The sequence below is a fragment of the Xyrauchen texanus genome, chromosome 7 (genome assembly GCF_025860055.1).
Source record: "Xyrauchen texanus isolate HMW12.3.18 chromosome 7, RBS_HiC_50CHRs, whole genome shotgun sequence".
NCBI lineage: Eukaryota > Metazoa > Chordata > Actinopteri > Cypriniformes > Catostomidae > Xyrauchen > Xyrauchen texanus.
The window spans coordinates 7,581,175-7,604,781 of NC_068282.1; the positions used below are offsets into that span (position 1 = coordinate 7,581,175).

The 23,607-nt window shown below is 37.0% G+C and overlaps 1 protein-coding gene across 1 annotated transcript; it reads left to right on the forward strand.

Moving 5' to 3' along the window:
- The first annotated feature begins 454 nt into the window (after positions 1–454).
- LOC127646760 (protein APCDD1-like) lies at positions 455–21,720 on the forward strand. Its single transcript, XM_052130623.1, has 5 exons — positions 455–520; positions 764–849; positions 17,381–17,564; positions 17,916–18,444; positions 19,950–21,720. Exons 2-5 carry the CDS (start codon positions 789–791, stop codon positions 20,709–20,711), a joined length of 1,536 nt encoding a protein of 511 aa, XP_051986583.1. The 5' UTR covers positions 455–520; positions 764–788; the 3' UTR covers positions 20,712–21,720.
- The last annotated feature ends 1,887 nt before the right edge of the window (positions 21,721–23,607 follow it).

Consider the following 23,607-nt stretch of genomic DNA (forward strand, 5'->3'; position numbering starts at 1 on the left):
TGCTTTCCAGCTGATGTTTTTTATGTTATTTAAAGTCATATGTCATACTGTATGTTGCTGGACTGTTCCTCATCTCTGTTGTATCTCTGTTAAATGTATATCGAAGTACGAACATACTAACATCAAATGGCAAATAAAAAAATCTTTATTCTTGAATGGCAAACTGCCATGGCTTGAATAAAAGATAGGGAAAGCATTACAAAGTTTAAGCAGGAAACTTTGTATCTTTCAAACTGTATGTATGCCTGGGTGCAAAAGATTAACACATTTATGTTTTATCTAATGTTGTGGTCAGGTTTCTCAAGCCTCTGGGTTTGATTGTGCCCTTTTGCACCTTGCCCTGAATGCTCCCCAGAGGCTTAACACTGGGAGGTTACAAGCTCCCTCCTCCTCTCTCACCCTGTTTTACCCCTCCCTCCTTCTCACATACTCTCACTCTGCTATCTACCTCCTCTCAACTGAGTAACCCAAAGACAGACAGTGCACAAGCTCCACACAGGCTTAACATCGCCAGAGAGAGGTGAGGACACAGAATCAACGAGGGAGAGACTTTCAAGTTAACCGTCAGAAGGCTGGCATTACACCAGATTACCATGAATGGGAAACTTTATGTATAAATATTACACTTGAGTGTAAACACACTGAAAGTGGATTAAATTGATCTGCATAACTGGTAATATCTTATGTGACAAGATCCTACTGGCGTGATCATCCAGGATTGGAACAATTTCTTCCCCACATTTTTTTCTTTTTTTAATCCTAGATATAGTATATTTAAGCGACTGGTCATGGCTGGGGGGAGACCTATTCACCTGTTGGAGAGAATTTGGATAGTATTTCTTGCGCAAGGTTGGTACTGTTAACTCATTCTCTTTTAACATCTTTCTGCCTTAAATTGTTCCTCAGAGCCTAGTTTTATCCATTTCAGAACAGCATTTGAATGACCAATATATTCTTTTGTGAGATTAAGCATGATGAATGTGCTTGAGATTATCTGACTGTATATATCTGATACATCATCTTTGATGTTCACTCTTAAAAATAAAGGTTCCAATCTGAAAACTTGGCATATAGGACAACCACAAAGAATTCTCAAAAGTGAATTATGAGACTCTTATATGCTGAAATATAGCACTGATTACTGTGTTAAAGGTAAACTGAAATTATGAGAGCTGCCAAGCAAACCACACTCATTGTGAGTCCAACAAGTCTGAGCATTTTCTTACATAAACATGTTATACATTTACATTTATTCATTTGGCAGATGATTTTATACAAAGCGACCTACAAAAGAGGAATAATACACCATAAGCGATAATATTAAGGAGACAGTAGTATGAAAAATGCAGCATTACAAATTTTCAATTGCATTAGAATAATAGTTTTCAAGACAGACTACAGTGCAACAAAAATAAAACACACACATACACACACACACACACACATACACACACACACACATACATACATATAGTGTATGTATATATTAGGGCTGTCAATCGATTACATTTTTAAATTGAATTAATTGCATTGTGTCCCGATTAATTAATTAATTAATTTTAATCGCATATACAAATATTTGCTGAGAAAGCCCCTCATATAACAATAATTCAATATATAATGTTGAAATAATTATACATAGTTATCTTTGAATATTAAATATATATATATATATATATATATATATATATATATATATATATATATATATATATATATATATATATATATATATAAAATTCTTTTAATTAAAATGCATTACATTCTTATGGCAGAAGAGCTAATCATTGATAAGACAATACAAAAAGCGGCTTTAGAATACAATGTTTTGTTTACTGCCATATTATTAAACATTAGCCAATCATTGGCACACAGTTCACGGCAATCCATTTCACAAGTGAATTTGTCAGTCAGCTCGAGACTTATTATGAGGGCTTGTTTAAGGACCGTCAATGTACACCTGCGTCAGACATGCTTGTGTAGCATCTCGGATGCATCGCATCATAAACATAACACTTTTAGGTCACTGTGTCAATTTAAATATAGTTTAATACTTAGAACGCATCTTGAGATCTCTTACTTCGAATTTGCGCTCCATCACGGGTTTTGAATGCAAGAACGTAATGCATGTTTGCGTTGTGTGTCTGCTGGATGGTTGTTTTCTTCACTGTATAAACTGCACGTTGCTCATACAGCTGAAGTTTCACTTACTGCCCCCTGGAGTAAACAAGTGGTACTACAAGCTTGTATTTCTCAGGAATCTTCCTTATTATGGTCCGGGGGTATTGCGATTAATTGTGATGCTCTTTTTAAAGTGTTATTTTTTTTTCAAATTAATCGCATGGAATTAACGTGTTAAATCGACAGCCCTAATATATATATATATATATATATATATATATATATATATATATATATATATATATATATATATATACCTTGAACAAAATCAAGATTGTCTTTAAAAGCAATACATGAACAAGCAAGAACTTAATGTTTATGGTGGAATCATAGAAAAGTATGTTCTGCATTTTTAAAGTTTTGATTTTTTGAATTGTTACTTATACCCTTGTTGAGCTAATGTAGATGTAGGAGATTTGTTATTGTTGATTTTGTTGATATCAGTGCTGATGTTAGAGGGCATTTTTTACATGCACTATATGTTTAAACATACATACCAATCGATTAAATGTTCCACAATGGTCCTTTGCTGCAATTTATGCTTAGAAAAATATACTCTTTAAACTGTGTTGAGTCTGAGATTAAAAAGGTTCTTGTTTTTACATTTGAAGTTCATAATATAAGTGTACTTATTCTTTAAAGCACCAGTAAGCAGATGGTTTTTAAAAGAACCAAAGAATGATGAATGGTCTCAAAGGTCTAAAAGAATCACGTTACTATACCTATAATTTTGCAAAATGATTTTTACCTGGCTTGTTGTACGTTTCACAGCAGATTCCTGGTGAAATGAATACCTGAGGTGCTACAACAGCAATGATTTTTATTCCCTATCATACAAATCATGGTTACAATGGCAGATTATCAGTTCATAAACTCTTACTTTTCACCCTGCTCCTCACACAATGCTATCTTACAACAGAACAACAATTTTATTACAAGGCATGACTTTAAAGCGATACATTTTAATGTCTGCATTACACAACCAACTACATTTACAAGCTTAGTTTAAATGTGATCAATTTCAGCAGTAGCTCAACTGATGGAGCATTGCACTTGCGATACAAAGGATCAGGGTACAAGTCCTGAAGAGCATGTCAACATGTGAGCTGAAAGTGTCACAGAAGCCCCAGAGAATTAGGTGATTGCTTCAGCTATCACATTTTCCATCTCACATTTGCTTTTATGACACTATTGGATAGGTTTAGGTTTAAGGTTTAGGGTAGGGAGGTTGGTTTTGTTGATTTAAATCTCATCTCTATGCAACCTAGTCTCATAGAATAAACATTACTATAACTCAATTTTTGCAAACTGAGGTGTGCAGTAAATTTCTTTGGATAACAGTATCTGCCAAATGAATAAAAGTGAATGCTTTCTTTGCAAATGGCTGTAAAAATTCACTTCAAGTGAGTCTACAGAGCTGCCTAAAGTTGGAAGAGGTCTTAATATAAATGCCTTACCATGGATACAGACCATTTGGCTTGACTCTGTGATCTTATTCTCACCTTTCTCTGTGTTCTGCTCTTTTCACCTGTCAGTCTCCACCATGGGTCGTGGACACCAGTTTTTGTTCAGAGCTCTTTTAAAGTTAGCAGGGGTGTAGAAAAGCCCATTGTTTCCTGTGAAAGCAGATCACAGCCCTGGAACTAATGCCACCATTAAAATAATGATTAAAGTAACAGGCCAGCGCCGTTAATGACCCCTTCTGTTACTATTCCATTTAATGCCTGTTTTTCTTCAATGGCCTTGCTTTTTCATCCTTCCTTTCAGTCAGGGATGGTTAGGCTGATGAAGAAAGCAATAGGCTTCTGTTCTCACTATCAGGCCGCCCACAGAAAGACAGAGAAAAAGACTGGTGCAATTACACCCACCCCCGGCGATTGATGGCAGTTACCCATAACCCTGGGGGTTAGTGAATGTGTGCATTTACAGTGGAGTCCAAAATCTGAGACCACATTGAAAATCTGGGATTCAAAACTGAATTTAAACCTGTAAATAAAGTCAGATTTCCATGCTTCCATTAAAGCACACAGTGCTCTTTAGAATATTCACAAATCAATCATGCTGGGATAACATAGATCATAAGATTTAACTTTAACTTCCATGCCAGCTTGAAAATGGGGAACAAAACAAATACTAAAAAAATTCTGAAATTCATGTTAATGTTACATTTTGTATAAAAGAGGCAAAATAGAAGCATTTACATTCACTATAGTCACAAATGCACTATATCTGAGAATGTGAATAATATAATGCCCATATGCTTCAATAGTCTGACAAAACAAATACTAAATGTGCTGCTGTATTGTTGTTGGCTGCAACAACTTGTCTCCTTCGATTTAAAAGGGAAAACTACTCAACAGAAGGTGATTTTATAAGGAAGTTTGTCTCAACATTGATAAAAGCACTAAGGCTTTCCAGAATTAACACGGATTCTCCACCATAACTCTTCCTCCACCGTCAGTTACGGAGCCAAGCAACTGCAGGATATGTCTGTGCCTCCTCTCAATTCCATTCCACCATATTTTTATGCAAGTGTGTGTCACGGTTTGCGATTTGTCTGCTGTTGAATGGAAGCATCATTATTAATCATAAGCCGCAAGGATGAGAGAAAGGCTGTCAGGCATTTAGAGATAAAAAGAGGCCCAGACAGAAAAAACGATGCACAACACTTCAAAACCATCAATCAACTTTAGAAGTGAAATATCAGACCATCTACTAACTGACTGTCATGTTAACTGATGTGGCATGTGTTTGGCAGCAGGCTTAAATTTTGTCTCTATGGTAGACTAATGTGTCTGGTAAAAAAAAAAACTGAATAATTTTCTATAACTCCACATACAGTGGCAAGAGAAAGTATGTGAAACCTTTGGAATTAGCTGGTTTTCTGCATTAATTGGTCATAAAATGTGACAAGTATAGACAGACACGATGGTGCTTAAGCTAACAACACACAAACAATTATAATCTTTCATGTTTTTATTAAACACATCCCAATAAACATTCACAGTGCTGTAGTAAAGGTAAGTGAATTCTTGGATTTAACTCATGAACAGAGATGTTAACCAGTTCAAATGGTTCTTTCAAGTCTTTAGGTGTCATTCGAGGGTTCTTTTTTACCTCACTGAGCATTCTGTGGTGTGCACTTTGAGTCATCTTAACTGGACGGCCACATCTAGGGAGAGTAGCCACAGTACTAAATCGTTTCCATTTATAGACATTTTGTCTAACTGTGGACAGATGCATTTTTAAGCTCTTCAAGATTACTTTTTTATCCTTACCTAGCTTTATGCAAAGCAACAATTCTTGATCGTAGGTCTTCTGAAATCATTTTTGCGAGGCATGCACCATGTCAGCAGACGATTATTGTTTCAGTGCTTTTTATAAGTCAAAGTAGCTCTAACTCACACCTCCAACCTTGTTTCATTAATTGGAAGCCAGGTTTGCCAACTCCTGACTCTAATTTGCTTTTGGTGATGTCATTAGCCTATAGAGTTCACATACTTTTTTCAACCTACACTGTGAATGTTTGAATTATATATTCAATTCAATACGGACAACAAAAATACATTTTTTTAAGTGTTATTAATTAAATCAGATTGCGATTGTTCATTATTGTAACTTCGAAGATCAAACCAGATTTTGAGACAAATTTATACAAAAAATGCAGGTAATTCCAAAGGGTACACATACTTTTTCTTGCCACTGTACATGCAATGTTTTTGTGAACGACCTTTTTGTGAATTATCATGTTTGGCTTTAATATGTAAGGGGACATATATTGCTGCTAAATTTATGTTGATTTAACACAATTGTTAACTGTTAAGCTAACTACACCAAAAGTTTTGTTGGGCAGACCAAAGCAAGAGCTATGTAATGTAAAGTCAACATGAAACATTGTTCATAACTCTCTTTTCTTTCGTAATGTGATGTATTTCTGAGTGAAACGTGTTATTCAACACCACTTAACCCTGTTATTCAAACCACTGCCCCCAGTGGCTGGTGCTGGAAGTGTTGTTGAACGTATGGGAACATGTGAGTCTCCAGATTAAATATCCACAGAGTGGCACCAAAAGCAAATTGGTTTTTAGTTGTAAATGATGTAATACTGTCAACAGGAAAGAATATTTTATCAATCCTACCCCCTAATCCTAACCCCAACTGTAAACCTAGCTGTCAGTGGAGTAACGAACTTTATTTTAGAGCGAAAATGCAACCTTTGAATCATGCTCACCATTATTTATGTGAACGTGATTACTTCCTAGTTTCCACTGGACCAGAACTCGTGTCTCGAAGTAGCACTACAGGGAAATGAGATCACAGTTGCACTGATGCAAAATGTTAGATGGGGGATGCCGCTTGATAGTAAATCATCAGAATGGGTTCAATTTCAGGGTACATAAACTTTTGGAAGCAACATGTCTATTTCCTGTGTGATCATGTCACTTTTAACTTCGTTATTTAAGGCCAGGTTAGTAAGATGTTGGGTTAACGCGATCCTAACAGAACTCTAAGAATTGGTTAGGTTAACTCCACGAGTTGTGTTGGCTATCATAGTGATGTTGAGTTAACCAAACACAGAGTTACCCTACGGGTAACCGCTAATCCCTTATCTAAATAAACAGAGCTGTTGGATTAAGTAGCTTTAACTTTCATGAAAAGATAACAATACTGCAGAAGTATAAGGAAGCTGAGCGATGAGAAGGATTTATGGAAAACTCAGACACACACACACACAAACACACACCCGCAATCCCATACATGACCCCTGAACTTCCCTGCACCTGATCCATATTGCACTGCCCCAACTCATATGCACACATACTTTAATCCTAAACACACAGGCACATATTATCGTACCCTTTTCATAAAACAAACAGACATATGCACACATCCATAGCTGTACACATACCCTTGATGCCTTTAGCAGTGAATGCATGCACACACACGTAGATTCTAGTCTCATTATACGAAAAGAACATTGCCTTTTCTGTAACTGTACTTTATCAAACAAAAAGAGGGTGACAGAGGGAGAAAGAGAGGGAGGAAGCAAGGAATCTGAGCTCTATCCAAAGTAAATGAGGTGTAAATGGGATTTTTCCCCACTGGGGAGCAGTTATCAAAGCAGGGGTGGGTGGGAGAGAAGGGGGCGTCACAAAGACAGTTCTGATAAGGGCCATTTCATATAGAAGTATCTTTGTACTTCAGTTTTGATGCAAGAAACAAGTACTATTGTTGTACCATGGCAAAAAGATGGCATCAGAAGGCACTGTAATAGAACTTTTATATAAGGGTGATTTAAACTTTTTTTTCCTTTTTTATATGAAGATCAAATTATAACTCATTACTGTAGAGACATTTTACCGGGCCTTCATCATTTATATTTTGGTACTTTGTAAATGCCTTTCATGTACAGATTGAACTGTTTTAACATTTAAAATCCATTTAAAATATATATATATATTTTTTAAGTGATTAAAACAATAAACACAAATAAAAATAATCTAAACAAAGAATGTAACAAACATAAATAATTTCAATATTTATAATGGCAGAATGATTTCTAACAATTTTTTTAAATTATGGCTTTTGTGGCATAATATCCCCAGACCAAACTATTTTGCCCCTAATATATATATATATATATATATATATATATATATATATATATATATATATATATATATTAAAGTTAGTGTTCTTGTTTACCAAGGCAACACGTGTCAGTGAAGAGCATGCTTAAAGGGATAGTTCACCTGAAAATAAAAATTCTATCATCATTTACTCTCATTACCCTCATGCCCTCTCAGATGTGTTCTGCAGAACACCGAGGTTTTTAGAAGAGTATCTCAGCTCTGTTAGCTCCATACAAAGCAAGTGAATGGTGGCCTGAACTAAAACAAAAGCAAATAAATGCAGCATAAAATGAATCCATATGTCTATAGTGGTTTTATCCATATCTGATAGGTGTGGGTGAGAAACAGATAAATATGTAAGTACTTTTTACTATAAATTATTCTACCTATGCAGTAGGTGGTGATATACATAAAGAATACAAATTGCCAAAAACAAAAGAAGAATGTGGAAGTGAAAGATGAGATTTGCAGTAAAAAAGAACTTTTTTAGACTGTTTCTCACCCACACCTATCATATCGCTTCTGAAGATATGGATGCATCCACTGGAGTTGTATAGATTACTTTTAAGTTGCCTTCAAAGTTCTGACCACCATTCATTTGCATTGTTTAGACCTACAGAGCTGAGACATTCTTTTAAAAATCTTTGTTTGTGTTCAGCAGCAAGTCAAACACATCTGGGATGGCAAGAGGGTGAGTAAATGAGGATAGAATTTTCATTTTCGTTGAACTATCCCTTTAAGATGAATACATATGAGAAGTGATGTTTAAAGGAAACAAAGAAAAATCTAAGTAAATATAACTTGTGAGCAGAATATTTTTATTGGCCATCATTCCCAATCAAGATGTAATTTTTTCAAATAATGCAAAAAGTGAAACTATTACTTAACTCTGTGTATTTAGGATACATAAAATGTTAGCTATGAAATTAGTTAACATGTGAATCTGCCATTTTATTTTAAAAACATTAAAAATGTTCATTCATATCTGTCATTTCCACCACAGAATTCAAAATAAACACAATGCAGAATTTGAGATGTGGTGGAAATGACACTGTGGCTTTCAAAATGACAGAAATCTCATGTAATGCATATAAACTGTTGGACATGGTTAGTAGACAAACTAAATTAAGTGAGAGTGTGAATAATGTATTAATGAGACCTTACTTTCTAAACTGTCATAATAAATGAAAAGGAAACAGAGACAGCAATAGTGTCAGGAAGGAGATACTTTATTTTTGGTCATTCCACAGGAATGATACATTAGGTGCAGAGAGAGAGAGAGAGAGAGAGAGAGAGAGAGAGAGAGAGAGAGCGGCCGAATTTGAAATGACAAATAAATGAAACCAGTCAGAGGTCCTTTTAATAACCTCTCCTCGACCATAAATCAATGTCTCCAGTGTGTGTTTGTGTGTGGGTGTTGAATGGCTGAAACATTTGGACAGGTAGCTTACTTGGCGCTACATTAAAGGGAATTTGCCTGTGAGAAGAAAGACCACACACACATTCTACCACAGCGCTCTCTGCTGGTTAATATGATGAACTGTCACTTTGTTTGGAACAGGCCTTGCCTTCAGTGCCACTGAAAGAGGCGGGAGAGAGATAAAAGACAAATTAGAAAGAAAGAAGGAAAAAATGTCTTTCAGAAAATGTGCCTGCACTGTTAACATGTAATGCAACACGAAACAACTAGATCACTCCTATTTTGAATAATGAAGGTTTTTCAAATTACACCGACGCTGACGAGAAACAGGCCAGCATGAAATTAAAAACATACAGAAGTTCAGCTTGATTAGAGGCCATGATTAAGCATCAAAACAAGCGTGACACATCAACAAGAGGGTGAAAAGCACACGCCAACTCTATCTAACTTCAGATTTGTGATTGTGAGCAATTTTTCTGTTTTAAAGCGGCTTCATTTACACATCAGAGCCCGGATCTCTCCCAAAACAACATAAGGAAATGATTCCCTCATTTAGAGAACAAACAACAAGAGATTCAGCCTGACATGCTCAATAAAGTAATTTTAGGGATAGAGTTAATAACAAATAGAAATAAATATGTATTTTCTGTCTGTTTTCTTCTGCTTATCTGAGAGCAAGTCTAATTTTATTTGATTTTACATTCAATTGATTAAGAAACTGGCAACACTATTCAATTTGTTAACATAAGTTAACAACATTAGTTAACATGAAATAACAATGAACACTTTTACAGAATTTATTAATCTTGGTTCATGTTAATTTCAACATATACTAATACATTTTTAAAATCAAAAGTTTTAGGCTAAATGTTAACATCAGCTAATGCACTTTGAACTAAACAATTGTATTTTTATTAACTAACACGACAATGATTAATAAATGCTGTAAAAAATATATTGTTGATTGTTTGTTCATTATACCTAATGCATTAACTAATGTTAACAGAAGGAACATTATTGTAAAATGTCAGCAATAAACAAATTTTATATTAGGTACCTTTAACAACTATGTACTTAAGCATTTTCTACAATGTTCTTATCATGCACATATATGTTGTGGCATTGTAATAAGACTTAACCCTGTAAAACCTGACATATGAAAGAACTGTCATAAAATGTGACAATAAATAATTGATAATTTGGCATTAAAATGTATTACCACTAGAAAAAATATAAAAGAAAATTATATATATATATATATATATATATATATATATATATATATATATATATACATTAAAGTTAGTGTTCTTGTTTACCAAGGCAACAAGTGTCAGTGAAGAGCATGCTTAAAGGGATGTATATATATATATATATATATATATATATATATATATATATATATATATATATATATTTGTTATTTAGGTTTTTCTTAGCCCATGCAGGCTTTTTCAATAAATTAATATACAAAATTTTAACCAAGCACAATATGCTTATATTCAATAATCCTCACTATAACTTTTACTCTATTAAAATCAGCACTGATTTCACATAAAATAAATAACTAGTCAATGCAATACAAAAGCGGACTTTTGGGAAATGTCCCAAAGCATTTCCAACAAGAAATGCCTAAAAAAAACTCCATTAGGTGGCAGCATACATTTAGTACATTGCAGGCAACAGGATGTTCGGCAACATTTTTATTATGTTAATGATGCACAAGGCTTTATAAAATAGCGTATCAAATTTGATACAGGCTGCGTTATAGGGTTAAAATACCAACATCCAATTACATCTGTTGTTACAATTTTAACCTTACCCCTAACCCTAAATCCAAGATACCAAGGTCTCCAATCAATATTAACATAAAGATTTCTCATCAAATTCCTCAGAGACAAAATAATCTGTGCTCTACTATCCAGATTTATTTTATAATTGAATACACTTAATGTATGTTAACTATTGTCTGTTTGTGTCTATTTTAGTAGAAATATCTGAGATAAGTTGATACTCAACTGAAACATAACTGAGATATGAGCTAGGAAAGAGTAACCTCTGAGCAAAGTCCATATTCTTCTCACTTTCTCCTCAACAGGTTATCTAAAACATACTTGTACCTCAAGGACAGCTCTGTGGTTGGGCATACGGGAAAGACATTTACTAGTCAAACAACGATACCCAGTGCCATGTTGACAAATCTCACTCCTCGCATGCTGGAACCATGTTTGCTTTTCTGTCTGTGTTAAAAACGGTAAAAAATTGTTGTTTTCATTGGCCAGCACCACATATTCCTTCCCGTCCCCTTGAAGATGGTGTTTGATTGAAATTTCACAAAAAGTGGTCTGAGCAGGATTCAGATCTATATTTGGCTCTAATCGACCTCATCATGTTTCATTACACGGAAAATTACAGAAATGCAAAATCCCTCAACCACTTCCAGTTCAGCAAAATCCTGTTTATGGTCCGTGAAGAACATGAAGAGAAAATGCTTCTCTTGGAGTTTTCCTTTTCTTTTTTTATTGCTGGTGGTGCAGAGGAACTGGAACTTTTTGAAGTGTGTTGGGGTTTTAACAGGCTTCATTTACTCGGAAATGTGGCTGCAGAGTCATGAAAAGAGATCAGGGGCATTATTGCAAATTTAGAACTTCTGGAATGAATTCAATGAAACTTTTACAAGCAACAACAACCCACATAATTGGTTCATTTGGACACGCTCAAAACTTATGACCTGCAAACCCTTTGAGGCAATGTTTTATCTAAAAGACGTTATACATTGAATTGTAAGAAACTTTTAAAGAAACCATTTAAACATAATTTTAACACTAACTTCTTAATTTCACTCTTCAAAATCCCCCATAAAGAAATGAATGGTACCTCATATCATGTGAATTGTTGAGGAAAGTGTTATCATAAGTGTTTTTCAAAATTTTGACTTGATGGTAGTAAAACAGGTGAAAAAATCCTGTAGACCTGCACTGAAAAGGGATTCTAAAAATATATTTGGACCAAAATGGAGGTGGGCTCAAAACAACCTCTAGCATAAACTCTTGGCAAACACCCAGAACACCCTGGCAACTACCTAGTAATGCCCTTTTTACCATCAAGTACACCCTAACAACCACCTAGCAAAGCACTAACAACTACTCACATTGGCAACCACCTAGCAATGGCCTTATAACCACCAAAAATAACCAATCAATCACACAGTGATGCCCTTGTAACCAAAATAGAACACCCTAGAAACCACATAGCAATGCACTTAAAACCACTCACCTTGGCAACCACCTAGCAATGCCCTTGTAACTACCAAGAACACCCTACAAACCACATCGCAATGCACTTAAAACCACTCACCTTGGCAACCACCTAGCAATGCCCTTGCAACCACCAAGAACACCCTAGCAACCACAAAGTGATGCTCTTGTAACCAAACAGAACACCCAAGAAACAACATAGCAATGCACTTATAACCCCTCACCTGTGCAACCACATAGCAATTCACTTGTAACCAACCTGAAGACCCTAGCAACCACTTAGCAATGCCCTTGTAATCACCCAGAACACCCTAGCAACCACATACTGTAGCAATGCACTTACAACCACTCACCTTGGCAACCACCTGGCAATGCCCTTGTAACCACCAAGAACACTAGCAAACACATAGCGATGCCCTTGTAACCAAACAGAACACCCTAGAACATACCTGTCAACATTTGTGTACCAAAGTCCGGGGAGACCTGAGGGGGTGCTGGAGGCAGTCTAAATACATACAAATTGTGCCATTGTGATTTAATGTGCTGAGTAACATAATTTTTCCCACCATGTCCAATATTGAAATCAGTGGGACATACTTTGCAAAAGGCGTGGGTATTGTCGATATGACCTTGAGATATGAAATTAAATTGTTCCGTCCAGCTGTTGTTAAATTTAAATTTATATTTTGTCTTCTCCTCCCATCTACCAGTGATGATTCAACTTGCACTTATGCACTTACAACCAAACAGAACACCCTAGAAACCACATCGCAATGCATTTACAACCACTCACCTTGGAAACCACCTAGCAATGCCCTTGTGACTACCAAGAACACCCTTGCAACCACACAGTGATCCCTTTGTAACCAAACAGAACACCCCAGAAACCAAATAGCAATGCACTTAAAACCACTCACCTTGGCAACCACCTAGCAATGCCCTTGTAACTACCATGAACACCCTACAAACCACATCACAATGCATTTACAACCACTCACCTTGGCAACCACCTAGCAATGCACTAACAACTACTGTTGTTGACTTTTTCGGGTGGTATTTTGTCTTTAAATTATGTTGTGTGGATGTGAATAAACTCCCCTTTGTGAATAATTGATCAATGATTGAAGCTCATTGGCCACTGCCAATTGAGTATCACTTAAAAAAGGTATTGGTGTGTGTTTGTTGTCATGCCCTGACGAAGGCAGCTAGTCTGCCGATATGCGTTGGCGTTTAATTTTTTTTTGCCTAATAAAATAATTTGTTTTGGAGATTGAGTGCCTTGCTCATTTTCAACTTGATTTTGATGTTGATAACAATTTATGTATGAAATAATAAAATAAATAAAAAATGGAAAACAAAATCTATGTGCAGGCCTGTATGACTTTGTGTAGGATGTAGGGAATAAAACCTTGACATCTCAGCCTGCTGGAGATACTTCACAATATTTATTTCCAACCTATGAAAGACAGACATAAGAAAGAAAAAAGGTTAAAGAAATATATAACCCAAATGTTAGCAATTTCGCATATTCAGAATACAGGAAACATGGTTAATAAATATATGTGTCTGTGCAATAACAGGTCAAGCTTTGCTGCAGTTTATGATTTTTTCACTCAAGCGTTTCCCTCACTGATGAAGTACAAAGCAACAAGAAATATGAAACAAATGATATTGACTGTATCAAAATTTATTTTTATCCATTAGTTGTTACATTAATGTTTTTGAGCATCCATTTCAGCTCACCTCAAGCATAACCCCGGACATCCACTTTAATACTACAAATTAATTATCTGGGCTGAAACCTTGGTTTTACTACAGTAATATTGTAGTAGTAAATGTGGTTAATTGTGTAGTAACAATGGTTTAACTAAATACTATATTTAAACTATAGTTACTGTAGTGAAACCATGGTTCATTTTTGTAAGATAAACAAAACAGAAGTCTAATAATTTTCTGTTTAGGCTCACAAATGTAAAAAAAAAAAATTACTTGAATTATAACTAAAAATAATATTTTTAATTACCCATTAAATCCTCAAAAAAATGTAATAGAAGTATCAGTATCAGTATTGATGATATTGGACTTGAAATTAATGATAACGGATCGAAAAGAAAATAAGTATTTCTGATTATGGAACAGTATCATTTTCTAGTGTACGGTAATATTTTAATAGATACAAGCATTGACACAAACCTTATTTCACAAAATAAATCCTCCAATTTGATTGAGCTGAGAACCTCTCACCTGAAGATGATCCATAAAGCCTGCATCAGATAACTCAGCAGCTGGGTTCAGTGTTGTGTAACCTTACTTTTAAAAGTAACTCATTAGAGTATTGCGTTACTCCTTAAAAAAGTAACTTAATTAATTACAAAGTTACAGTATTTTCTTATGGAAATCAACATGGCAGCCAATATGAATAATGAAGAATAATCACCGTCTTACCTAAAGCAACAAAGTCCAACACTTGATACTGCATCACATATGTTATCATGTGGTGCTCAACGACAAAGCCATAATATATGAATCCGATGAATAAATAAATATTTTACACTCACTGCACGCTTGTTTTATAATGCCTTTGCCTAAACGTGTTTACTGATTTTTTAATGCTGTGTATTAACACATGAATCAACTGCGTTTCAGACCAAATGTTGACCTCATATTACTTTAAAACACAAAATGTGCATGTGCATTAGCGAGTTGATTGACATCGAGGTGATGTCTATATCTAAAAGGTGATTGGCTCTTTTACCTGCAAGGCGGGACTTCCTTTCTACATCCATTGAATATTGGGTGCTAGAGCTTCTTGGTTTGGCATTCCAATTTCTCCCAATTTAAATGGAAGTGATTTGTCTCTGCTAAATCATCTCTGGCCTCTCACTCTATAGAACTACAATGCCAATCATGCACTACGTCTCCTCCCCAAAGTTTGAACACTTTTACTCATATATTTCTCGCAATACAGGGACAGTAGAGGTGTACAAAAGCAACGCATTACTTTATTTATAAAGTAACTCAGATATTATGGTCTAAAATAAAAAATATTGTGTTACTTTACTCATTGCTCTAAAAAGTAATCTGGTTACGTAACGTTCATTACTTTGATCACGTTACCCTCAACACTGGCTGCATTGTTCTGAACTACTAAGTGGATGGGTTACACAAAAACTACCCAACACTAAAAAAAATAACCCAATAAAATGACCAACAAGCTCAACCCAGCGTTTGGGATGAGTGGTTGTTAGTGCATAGCTATGTGGTTGCTAGAGTTTCAGAGTGGTTACAAAGGCATTGCTATGTGGTTACTAAGGTGAGTGGTTGTTAATGCATTGCTATGTGGTGGCTAGGGTGTTCTGTGTGGTTACAAGGGCATCACTATATAGTTGCTAGGGTGTTCTTAGGGGTTACAAGGGCATTGCTATGTGGTTACTAAGGTGAGTGGTTGATAGTGCATTGCTATGTAGTTGCTAGGGTGTTCTGGGTGGTTACAAGTGCATTGATATCGCTGATGCCACGCTATATTCCATCACGTTCATTAAAATCACAAAATTCTGGCCTATTAATAGTTCCTATAATATCTAAATCCACAAAAGTAGGTAGATCCCTTTCCTGTTTGGCTTCTAAATATGGAATAGTCTACCTAACACTCTTTGGGACACAGACACACTCACTCAGTTTAAGTCTAGACTAAAGACCCATCCATTTAGCCAGGCATACACCTAATTTATCCATCAACCAACAATTAGGCTGCTTTAGTTAGGTCTGCCGGAAAGAGAAACATTTCTCATAATCTATATCTCTTCAATAAACTGAATGGCATCTACACTAATATTATTCTATTTGTTCGCCTGTCTCAACCCCGGGATTCATATTCCTAGGTTACCGTTCCTGCATGGTGTCGACTCCACTGCTACGTGTTGCTGAATGATGATGACAAACTACAGTCAGTGCTAGCCAGACATTATTACATGCACACAAATAAACAATATTGACATTATATTCATGCTGTTTAGCCAGAGGGGAACTGGCCCCCACAGTGAGCCTGTTTCTCTATCTCCATAAACCAACATCTTATGGAGTTTTGTGTTCCTTGCCACAGACGCCATCGGCTTGCTCACTAGGGCTCTAAATAAAATTATTATTTAATGATTTAATTTAATACACAATTAACAATCATATTTAATCAAATTACACAATAATGACTCTAAGACTTTATAGATATTAAAGTTTCATTGTTTGTTAAAGCATGATTTTCTGTAATGCTGCTTTGAAATTATGTGTGTTGTGAAAAGCGATATACAAATACAAATGACTTGACTTGTTATGTGGTTGATAGGGTGTTCTTAAGGGTTAAAAGGATAAGAACACCCTAGCAACCACATAGCGATGCCCTTTTAACCACTAGAACACTGTAACAACCACATAGTAATGCACTAATAACCACTTACCTTGGCAACCACATGGCAATGCCCTTGTAACCACCCTGAAACCCTAGAAACCACATAGCAATGCACTTACAACCATTCTAAACACCCTAGCAACCACATATAAATGCCCTTGTAACCCCTAAGACCACCCTAGCAACCACACAGCAATGCCTTTGTAACCACCCATAACACCCTAGCAACCACATAGCAATGCATGTACAACCACACACTGTGGAAACTTCATGGCAATGTCACTGTAATCACTAAGAATGCCCTAGCAACCACATATTAACACCCTGGGAGCACCCAGAACACCACATCATTGTGGCAGCAAGTTTTGGATGGCCAAGCAACACTTTAATACTTTTAACAATGTAATGACCATGTCCACAACAATGGAAAGAAAACAAACAGTTAAGCCCCTTAGGCATTTGATTATTTCTCTCTGTCTCTCCTCAGTGTTGTGTGTGAGGGGGAGTAAACAGTGGGAGGTGCCTACCGCCCCCCTCACACCCCACACCAACCTCAGTATGAGGCTGCTTTGGGAGCCACATTGCCAGGCTCAGCTATGCCATCTACAGAACGAGAAACGTATCACAGTCACCATACCACCCAAGCTCGAGGGCCACTGGGTTTCAAGCAGGTAAGAGATTTGCAAATACACAGGTTTTGTAATATGGAAATGATTCCCTGCTGAATAAACCAGTTTAATCATTGGTCTTTTTTGATGGTTTTAGAGAGGTTTGGGGCATTTGTCAGCTAGTCAAGCTTTAAGACCAGCTAGACAAGCTTAACCCAGCAATAATCATATCTTACGTAGGCTGGTTCAAACTGTTTTTTTTCTGGCAGGAATTATGCCTCAAATCCTGTGCCTTGTTTAGAGAAGGTGCGCTATAAATTTTCTAAGAGATACGAATATTGATTTCCACCTGGCGGCCAATAAAACAGGTGACAAAATCTAGTTTTCTACATTGATTCTTTCTTTTTTTTTCAGGTGTGAGGTACGACCCGGTCCAGAATTCCTCACTCGATCCTACACGTTTTACCAAAGCCCCACACATCTCTTCAGAGCTCTCCAACACTACTATTCTGACAGTAAGTGCCACATCCCTGCCTACTCCCTGGTGATCAGGGGTAAATTACGGCTACGCCAGGCATCGTGGATTACCCGTGGGGCAACAGAAGCAGAGCACCACCTCCATAAAGTAGGGATGGTTGTTCACAGTCAGAAGGCCATCCATAACCTTGCTACCAGCCTGCCTTCCTACTGTCTGGGGCTTAAGACTGGTGGACACATTGTGCTTCATCGTTTTTATGAACTCTTCAATGCCAAAGCAGAGAAAGACTGTCTGGGTACTCTTGGGTTCTCCATGATGGAACTGGAGTTGCTGAGGGTGGAGACCCACCACCATCCTCATAGCAGTCCAGCACACAAGCTCTTCTTAGGGGATGTGCACACAGACTGGAATGAAAGGTTGCATCATAGGCCGACAGGCTACCAAGAGCCCCTGCAGAATGCATTGGTGAGAGGAATGTCCAATCTAGAGTATTCCTTGCTTTAAAAAGCTGCCTAGATGGGGGCCTGGGTAGCTCAGCAAGCAAAGGTGCTGACTACCACCCCTGGAATCACGAGTTCAATCCAAGATGTGCTGAGTGACCCCAGCCATGCTTCTAAAGCAACCAATTGGCCCGGTTGCTAGGGTGGGTAGAATCACGTGTGTAACTTTATTCATGGTCGCTATAAGGTGGTTTTTGCTGTCAGTCGGCGTGTGGTGAGTTGTGTGTGGATGCCGCAGTGAATAGCATGAGTCTCCACATGTGTTACGTCGCCACGGTAACATCATCTGCAAGTCACATGATAAGATGCACGGCCTGACTGCCTCAGAAGCAGAGGCAACTGATATTTGTCCTCTGCCACCCGGATCGAGGCGAGTCACTGTGCCACCACCAGGAATTAGAGCGCATTGGGAATTGGGCATGCCAAATTTGGGAGAAAAGAGGGGATACAAAGTAAGGTTAAGTCAATATATTTATAGCAACTTACCAGAATAATAACTTTCAGTTTAAGAATTTAACTATATTGCCCCCTTGAGTTACGGCCTTGTAACAAATCCCTTTTTGTTCTTGGAATGAGGAAGTGGGAGATGACGTGGCTCGTTTCAAATACAGTCTTTATTTTGATACTTTTCTCTTCCTCTGCCACCATCTCCTCCCCTTTTGTCTCTGTTTCACAGCTCCTAAAAATCCTCCTGTAAATCCTTAACCACTCAGCCTTCCTGGACCTCACTCTCCACAGATTGTCACTCGATCACACCCCCGCCTGCACACGCCTTGAGTTGAGGTTTATTATCGCCACAGTAATGCATGAACGCACGTTATATATGTTCAACCGGGACGTTGATAATGTGTTGGCCAATTTCTCGGGCTTGCATACTATTGTACATTTTGAAGAGCATAGAGAAAGGGGCAAAGTGCTTGTGTGTGGGTGTGTTCATTTAAAAAAATAAATAAAAAAATGGCAAGAAATTAAATGTAAAAAAAAAGACATTAATACTCATTATAGCACCCTTTGCGGCAGCGTTTTGTTATGAATTTCCGTTCTGGCAACTTTCAGAAATAAGCGTTTGTGTTCACATATTTGCATAGAATATGTTTCCAGCCTCACCAGCTTGACTCTCTTACATTTACGCATTTGGCAGACGCTTTTATCCAAAGCGACTTACAGTGCACTTATTACAGGGACAATCCCCCCGGAGTTAAGTGCCTTGCTCAAGGGCACAATTGTGGTGGCCGTGGGGTTTGAACCAGCAACCTTCTGATTAACAGCACTGTGCTTTAGCCACTACGCCACCACCGCCAACAGAATATCTCTTATCATTGGGTCAAAACTGAAAATATTTTATATTTTCAAAGCATGGGCAGATTTCAGTATTCTTAGTATGCTATACTTAAATATTATTACATGATTTTATATTAACATATTATTATAATTTTTTTAATAAAACTAATAAGAACTCTCCTTTCTCAGCACCACATCCACCCATGCCCAGTATGCGGCCTGGTATATCGCGCCTCTGAACAGCATCCACCCATTCTCCCCTCATCCTGGTCCATACCTCTGGACCTCAATGGTCGATGGTTGAGTCAACGCTGCGAGACCCGTCCAGCTATTCTCTTCCTTACCCGCCTTTTTGTCTTCAATGAGGACCAACACACTTGGGAGGGCACTTACCAGCATTACTCCGACCCAATGTGCTGTCAACCCAGTTTTACACTGTTGGCATCAGGGCATTATGCCAAAGCAGGACAGTCCGTTAAAGTGCATGGAGCCACCGAGCTAGTCTTCAAGGTGACGCGGGCAAAGGTGGTAGTATTCGATCGAGTGCTGTTAGGGGAATTGAATTCGTTGGAAAATGGAAGTTGTGGGGATGTTGGACGGTGGAAATTGGGTGCAGAGCAAGACATAACTTGGACGAATGGTTGTGACGGGCTCGGGATTCGACTTCCGCACAAAGAGTATGAGTTGTTTAAGATGGAGACAGATCACAGAGGGCGCCCCCTGTTGTTCATCGGGGAAAGGCCAACGGATGGATCCAGCCCAGATCGACCTGCAAAAAGGCCTACATCTTTTCAGACACCATTGATGCAATGCAACAAAGGGATTGGGTTGGCACCACGCTACAGTTCCTACAGTAATCACTCAACAGGACCAAAGGCAAGCTCGGCCAATACACTGTATTCTTCATTGATTCTGCTGTTCATTTGCACACATATGGTGATTGATGACTGATCAAGTAATTTCAGCAAAATATGATGGGCTAAAGTGCTACTTACATACACTGTTTGAATACACTGGTCCATTTATGATGGGCATCTGGTGCATTGGAGCGAGATCGTTCAATTTGGTGCTATAACAAAGTGCTTGCTTAAATATCTCTGACATGTCACTTTTTTATCTATAAAGTTTTTCATAAAGCAAATTGTACATAGAATCCTCTTTCTAATCATTTAGTATATCCACGTAAAATGTTATTGTCTGGAGTATTGTTTGGTATTTTGATTAGCAAAGGAATGCTACATAGATACCTTTCAGAGACATTATGAGGAGGAGGACACGGACCACTAGTAGAAAAATGGATTTGAGAAATCGTAATTCTCAATATGAAGGCTGTAGAATGGAATGGAAGTCCGGCCAATCAGTTAAAGGAGCAAATCGCCTTTTTGATAGAGTGTTTATTCTTTAACAAGCATTAACTGGACAGCCTGAAATATATATTTTTTGTTGTTGCATGATTTGAGTTAAAGATGTATGATACCATTGTTGTCAGATTTTTTTGATGATTTTAAATATGCTATTGAACGCAATCTTGGTTTGGAAATTCAGGTCTTCCACATTCAAGTAGAATGGAGCTGTACTTGTATGCCAATAACCTACATAGAATATAGCTGCTCTGATGCCTAACTAAGATGGCTCCGAGTGGACTGATTTGCTTAAAGTCACTTTGTATCGATTCACAGCCAATTCAAGCCCTTACCTTTCTGTCGAAAAATCTTCACCAACATTCCAGAAGATAACAAAACATTTTTGAGGAAACAATTTGAGGAAAGCCCAAATGCTTATGGTTGTTTGAATGGAAGTTCATATATGGACTACATTCAGGTTGATGCAGCTCTCAAGAATTACGACATTTTCAAGGCTGTCTTCAAGGCAAGGCAACATTGCTCATGTTTGCAATCTAAGCAAACTCATGTAGATGTTATTTTCTAATAATGGTGAGGGTGCCTTGAACATATTTATTGCTACCATTAAAGTAATTTTGATATGAAACTCCATGGATGTTTTTTTATTGAGCATTATCAAAAAATATAATATTGTAAATTGTTTGAATGGTTCTCTATTCAGCCAAGCTCTTGCACAATGGTTCAATTCACATACCTTGTTGAATACATGTGCAAAACATTTGAAAGGACCTGTCATGTTGTTTCCACATTTGTCAATATCTGAAGTGTAATTTCTCAGAACTCAGCATACAATTCTATGTGTTTATTTGGAAGATCAGAAACTGTTTAGTTTATTCAGTTTTAGCTCAGCAGAACATGTGATTTTCTGTTTGGACAGAGCGGACTGATTCCTTGGAAAAGTATATAGCTTCCAGAGGTTGCTTCCAGATCTTCACGAGATGTTCAACTGAATGTGTCAAAAAACAAAAACAAAAAAAACATGTTTGATATTGATTGCTATGGTCTCAAGACAACCCTTGCAAATATGTACCATGGTGACAAATGTGTAACAGGGTAACTGGGAAAGGAGGAGGCGAGAACCGGCTTGACGACATAAATAATAATTTAATGATTAACTTAAAGCAAAAGACATACAACACAAACAAATACAGGGCAGCTGCCTGTAGCTCTCTCTCTGCCGAACTGCTACCTTTATCCTTCTCATCAGCTTGATTAGCCTGATAAGGGGCCGGGCCTGCGTCATCATGGACCGGCCCTGCTCTCCTCCTTGCCACACTCCTCCATCCTTTGCTTCATTAACCATGTCAATTCTTGTGGTTACTAAGGTAACAAATACCAAAGTATTTGTAGTAAAAGCACAATAACCACAAAATATTGATTTTTATTTCCATACTTTTAATTTTCTAGTATTATTACTATGGTTTAACTACGAATATAATGGTTAAAATATGGTTACTACAGTAAAACCATGGTAAATATATTGCGAAAGAAAAAACTATAGGCAAGGGCAAGCAAAACGTATTGAGAGGGAGCGCAAAACTATTTTAGAAAAAAATTATTGCCTGTAATGTTTTTAGCTAATAACAGTATATTGCTGTAAGTTCCATTTAACACATTATTTACATGTTTAAAGGGACAGTTCACCCAAAAAATTATTCAGATCCATAGTCAACATTCATTATATTTGCATTCTGTTTTTTATATATATATATATATATATATACAATGAAAGTGGATGGTGACTGAGGCTGTCGATCCTCATCATTCTGCCTAACGTTTTCTGTTGTATACCGTGGATTTCAAACAATAAGTGTGTGAGTAAATGATGACAGAGTTTCCATTTTTGGGTGAAATATCCCTTTAAATGTGTGAATTTAGTTGATTTTCCACCATAATCAGCGCAGAAAATGCAATTCCGTACGGGCCTGCATTTAACAAGTCATTCCTCAAAATCTAAAAAGATTTGCTACTCTTTTTTTGGGGGGGGGGTAAATTATCATAGCACAGATTACTACTGTGTCATTAGAACCATGTGTACACTTATATCTGTTAAACAGCTCTGTTGAAATAATGAAAAGATATAGTTTGTGGTTTTTCTGTTAATAGTAATGAAATGATTTTTGCTGCCCGAGGGAAGAACGGAAGAGACTGCGGAGGGAAAAAAAGGTTGTGAGTCACATCCAAAAGGCAGCATATTGTTCATATTAAATTTAGTCTGTGACAGTGGCTTGGAGTTCCATGAGGTAATGTTTTGTGGTGGTAACAAGAGTTCCAAAGGTTGGGAATTTGGAAATAATAAATAGAAAGTGATGGACTTTTCCTTACTGACACTCAAAGTCAGTCATGTTCAGAATAGCATACTACCATATCACTCTTACTTTTACTAAACAGTATATTGCACGTATATTATAATGTGCACATTTTCTCTATGCATATGAAAATGG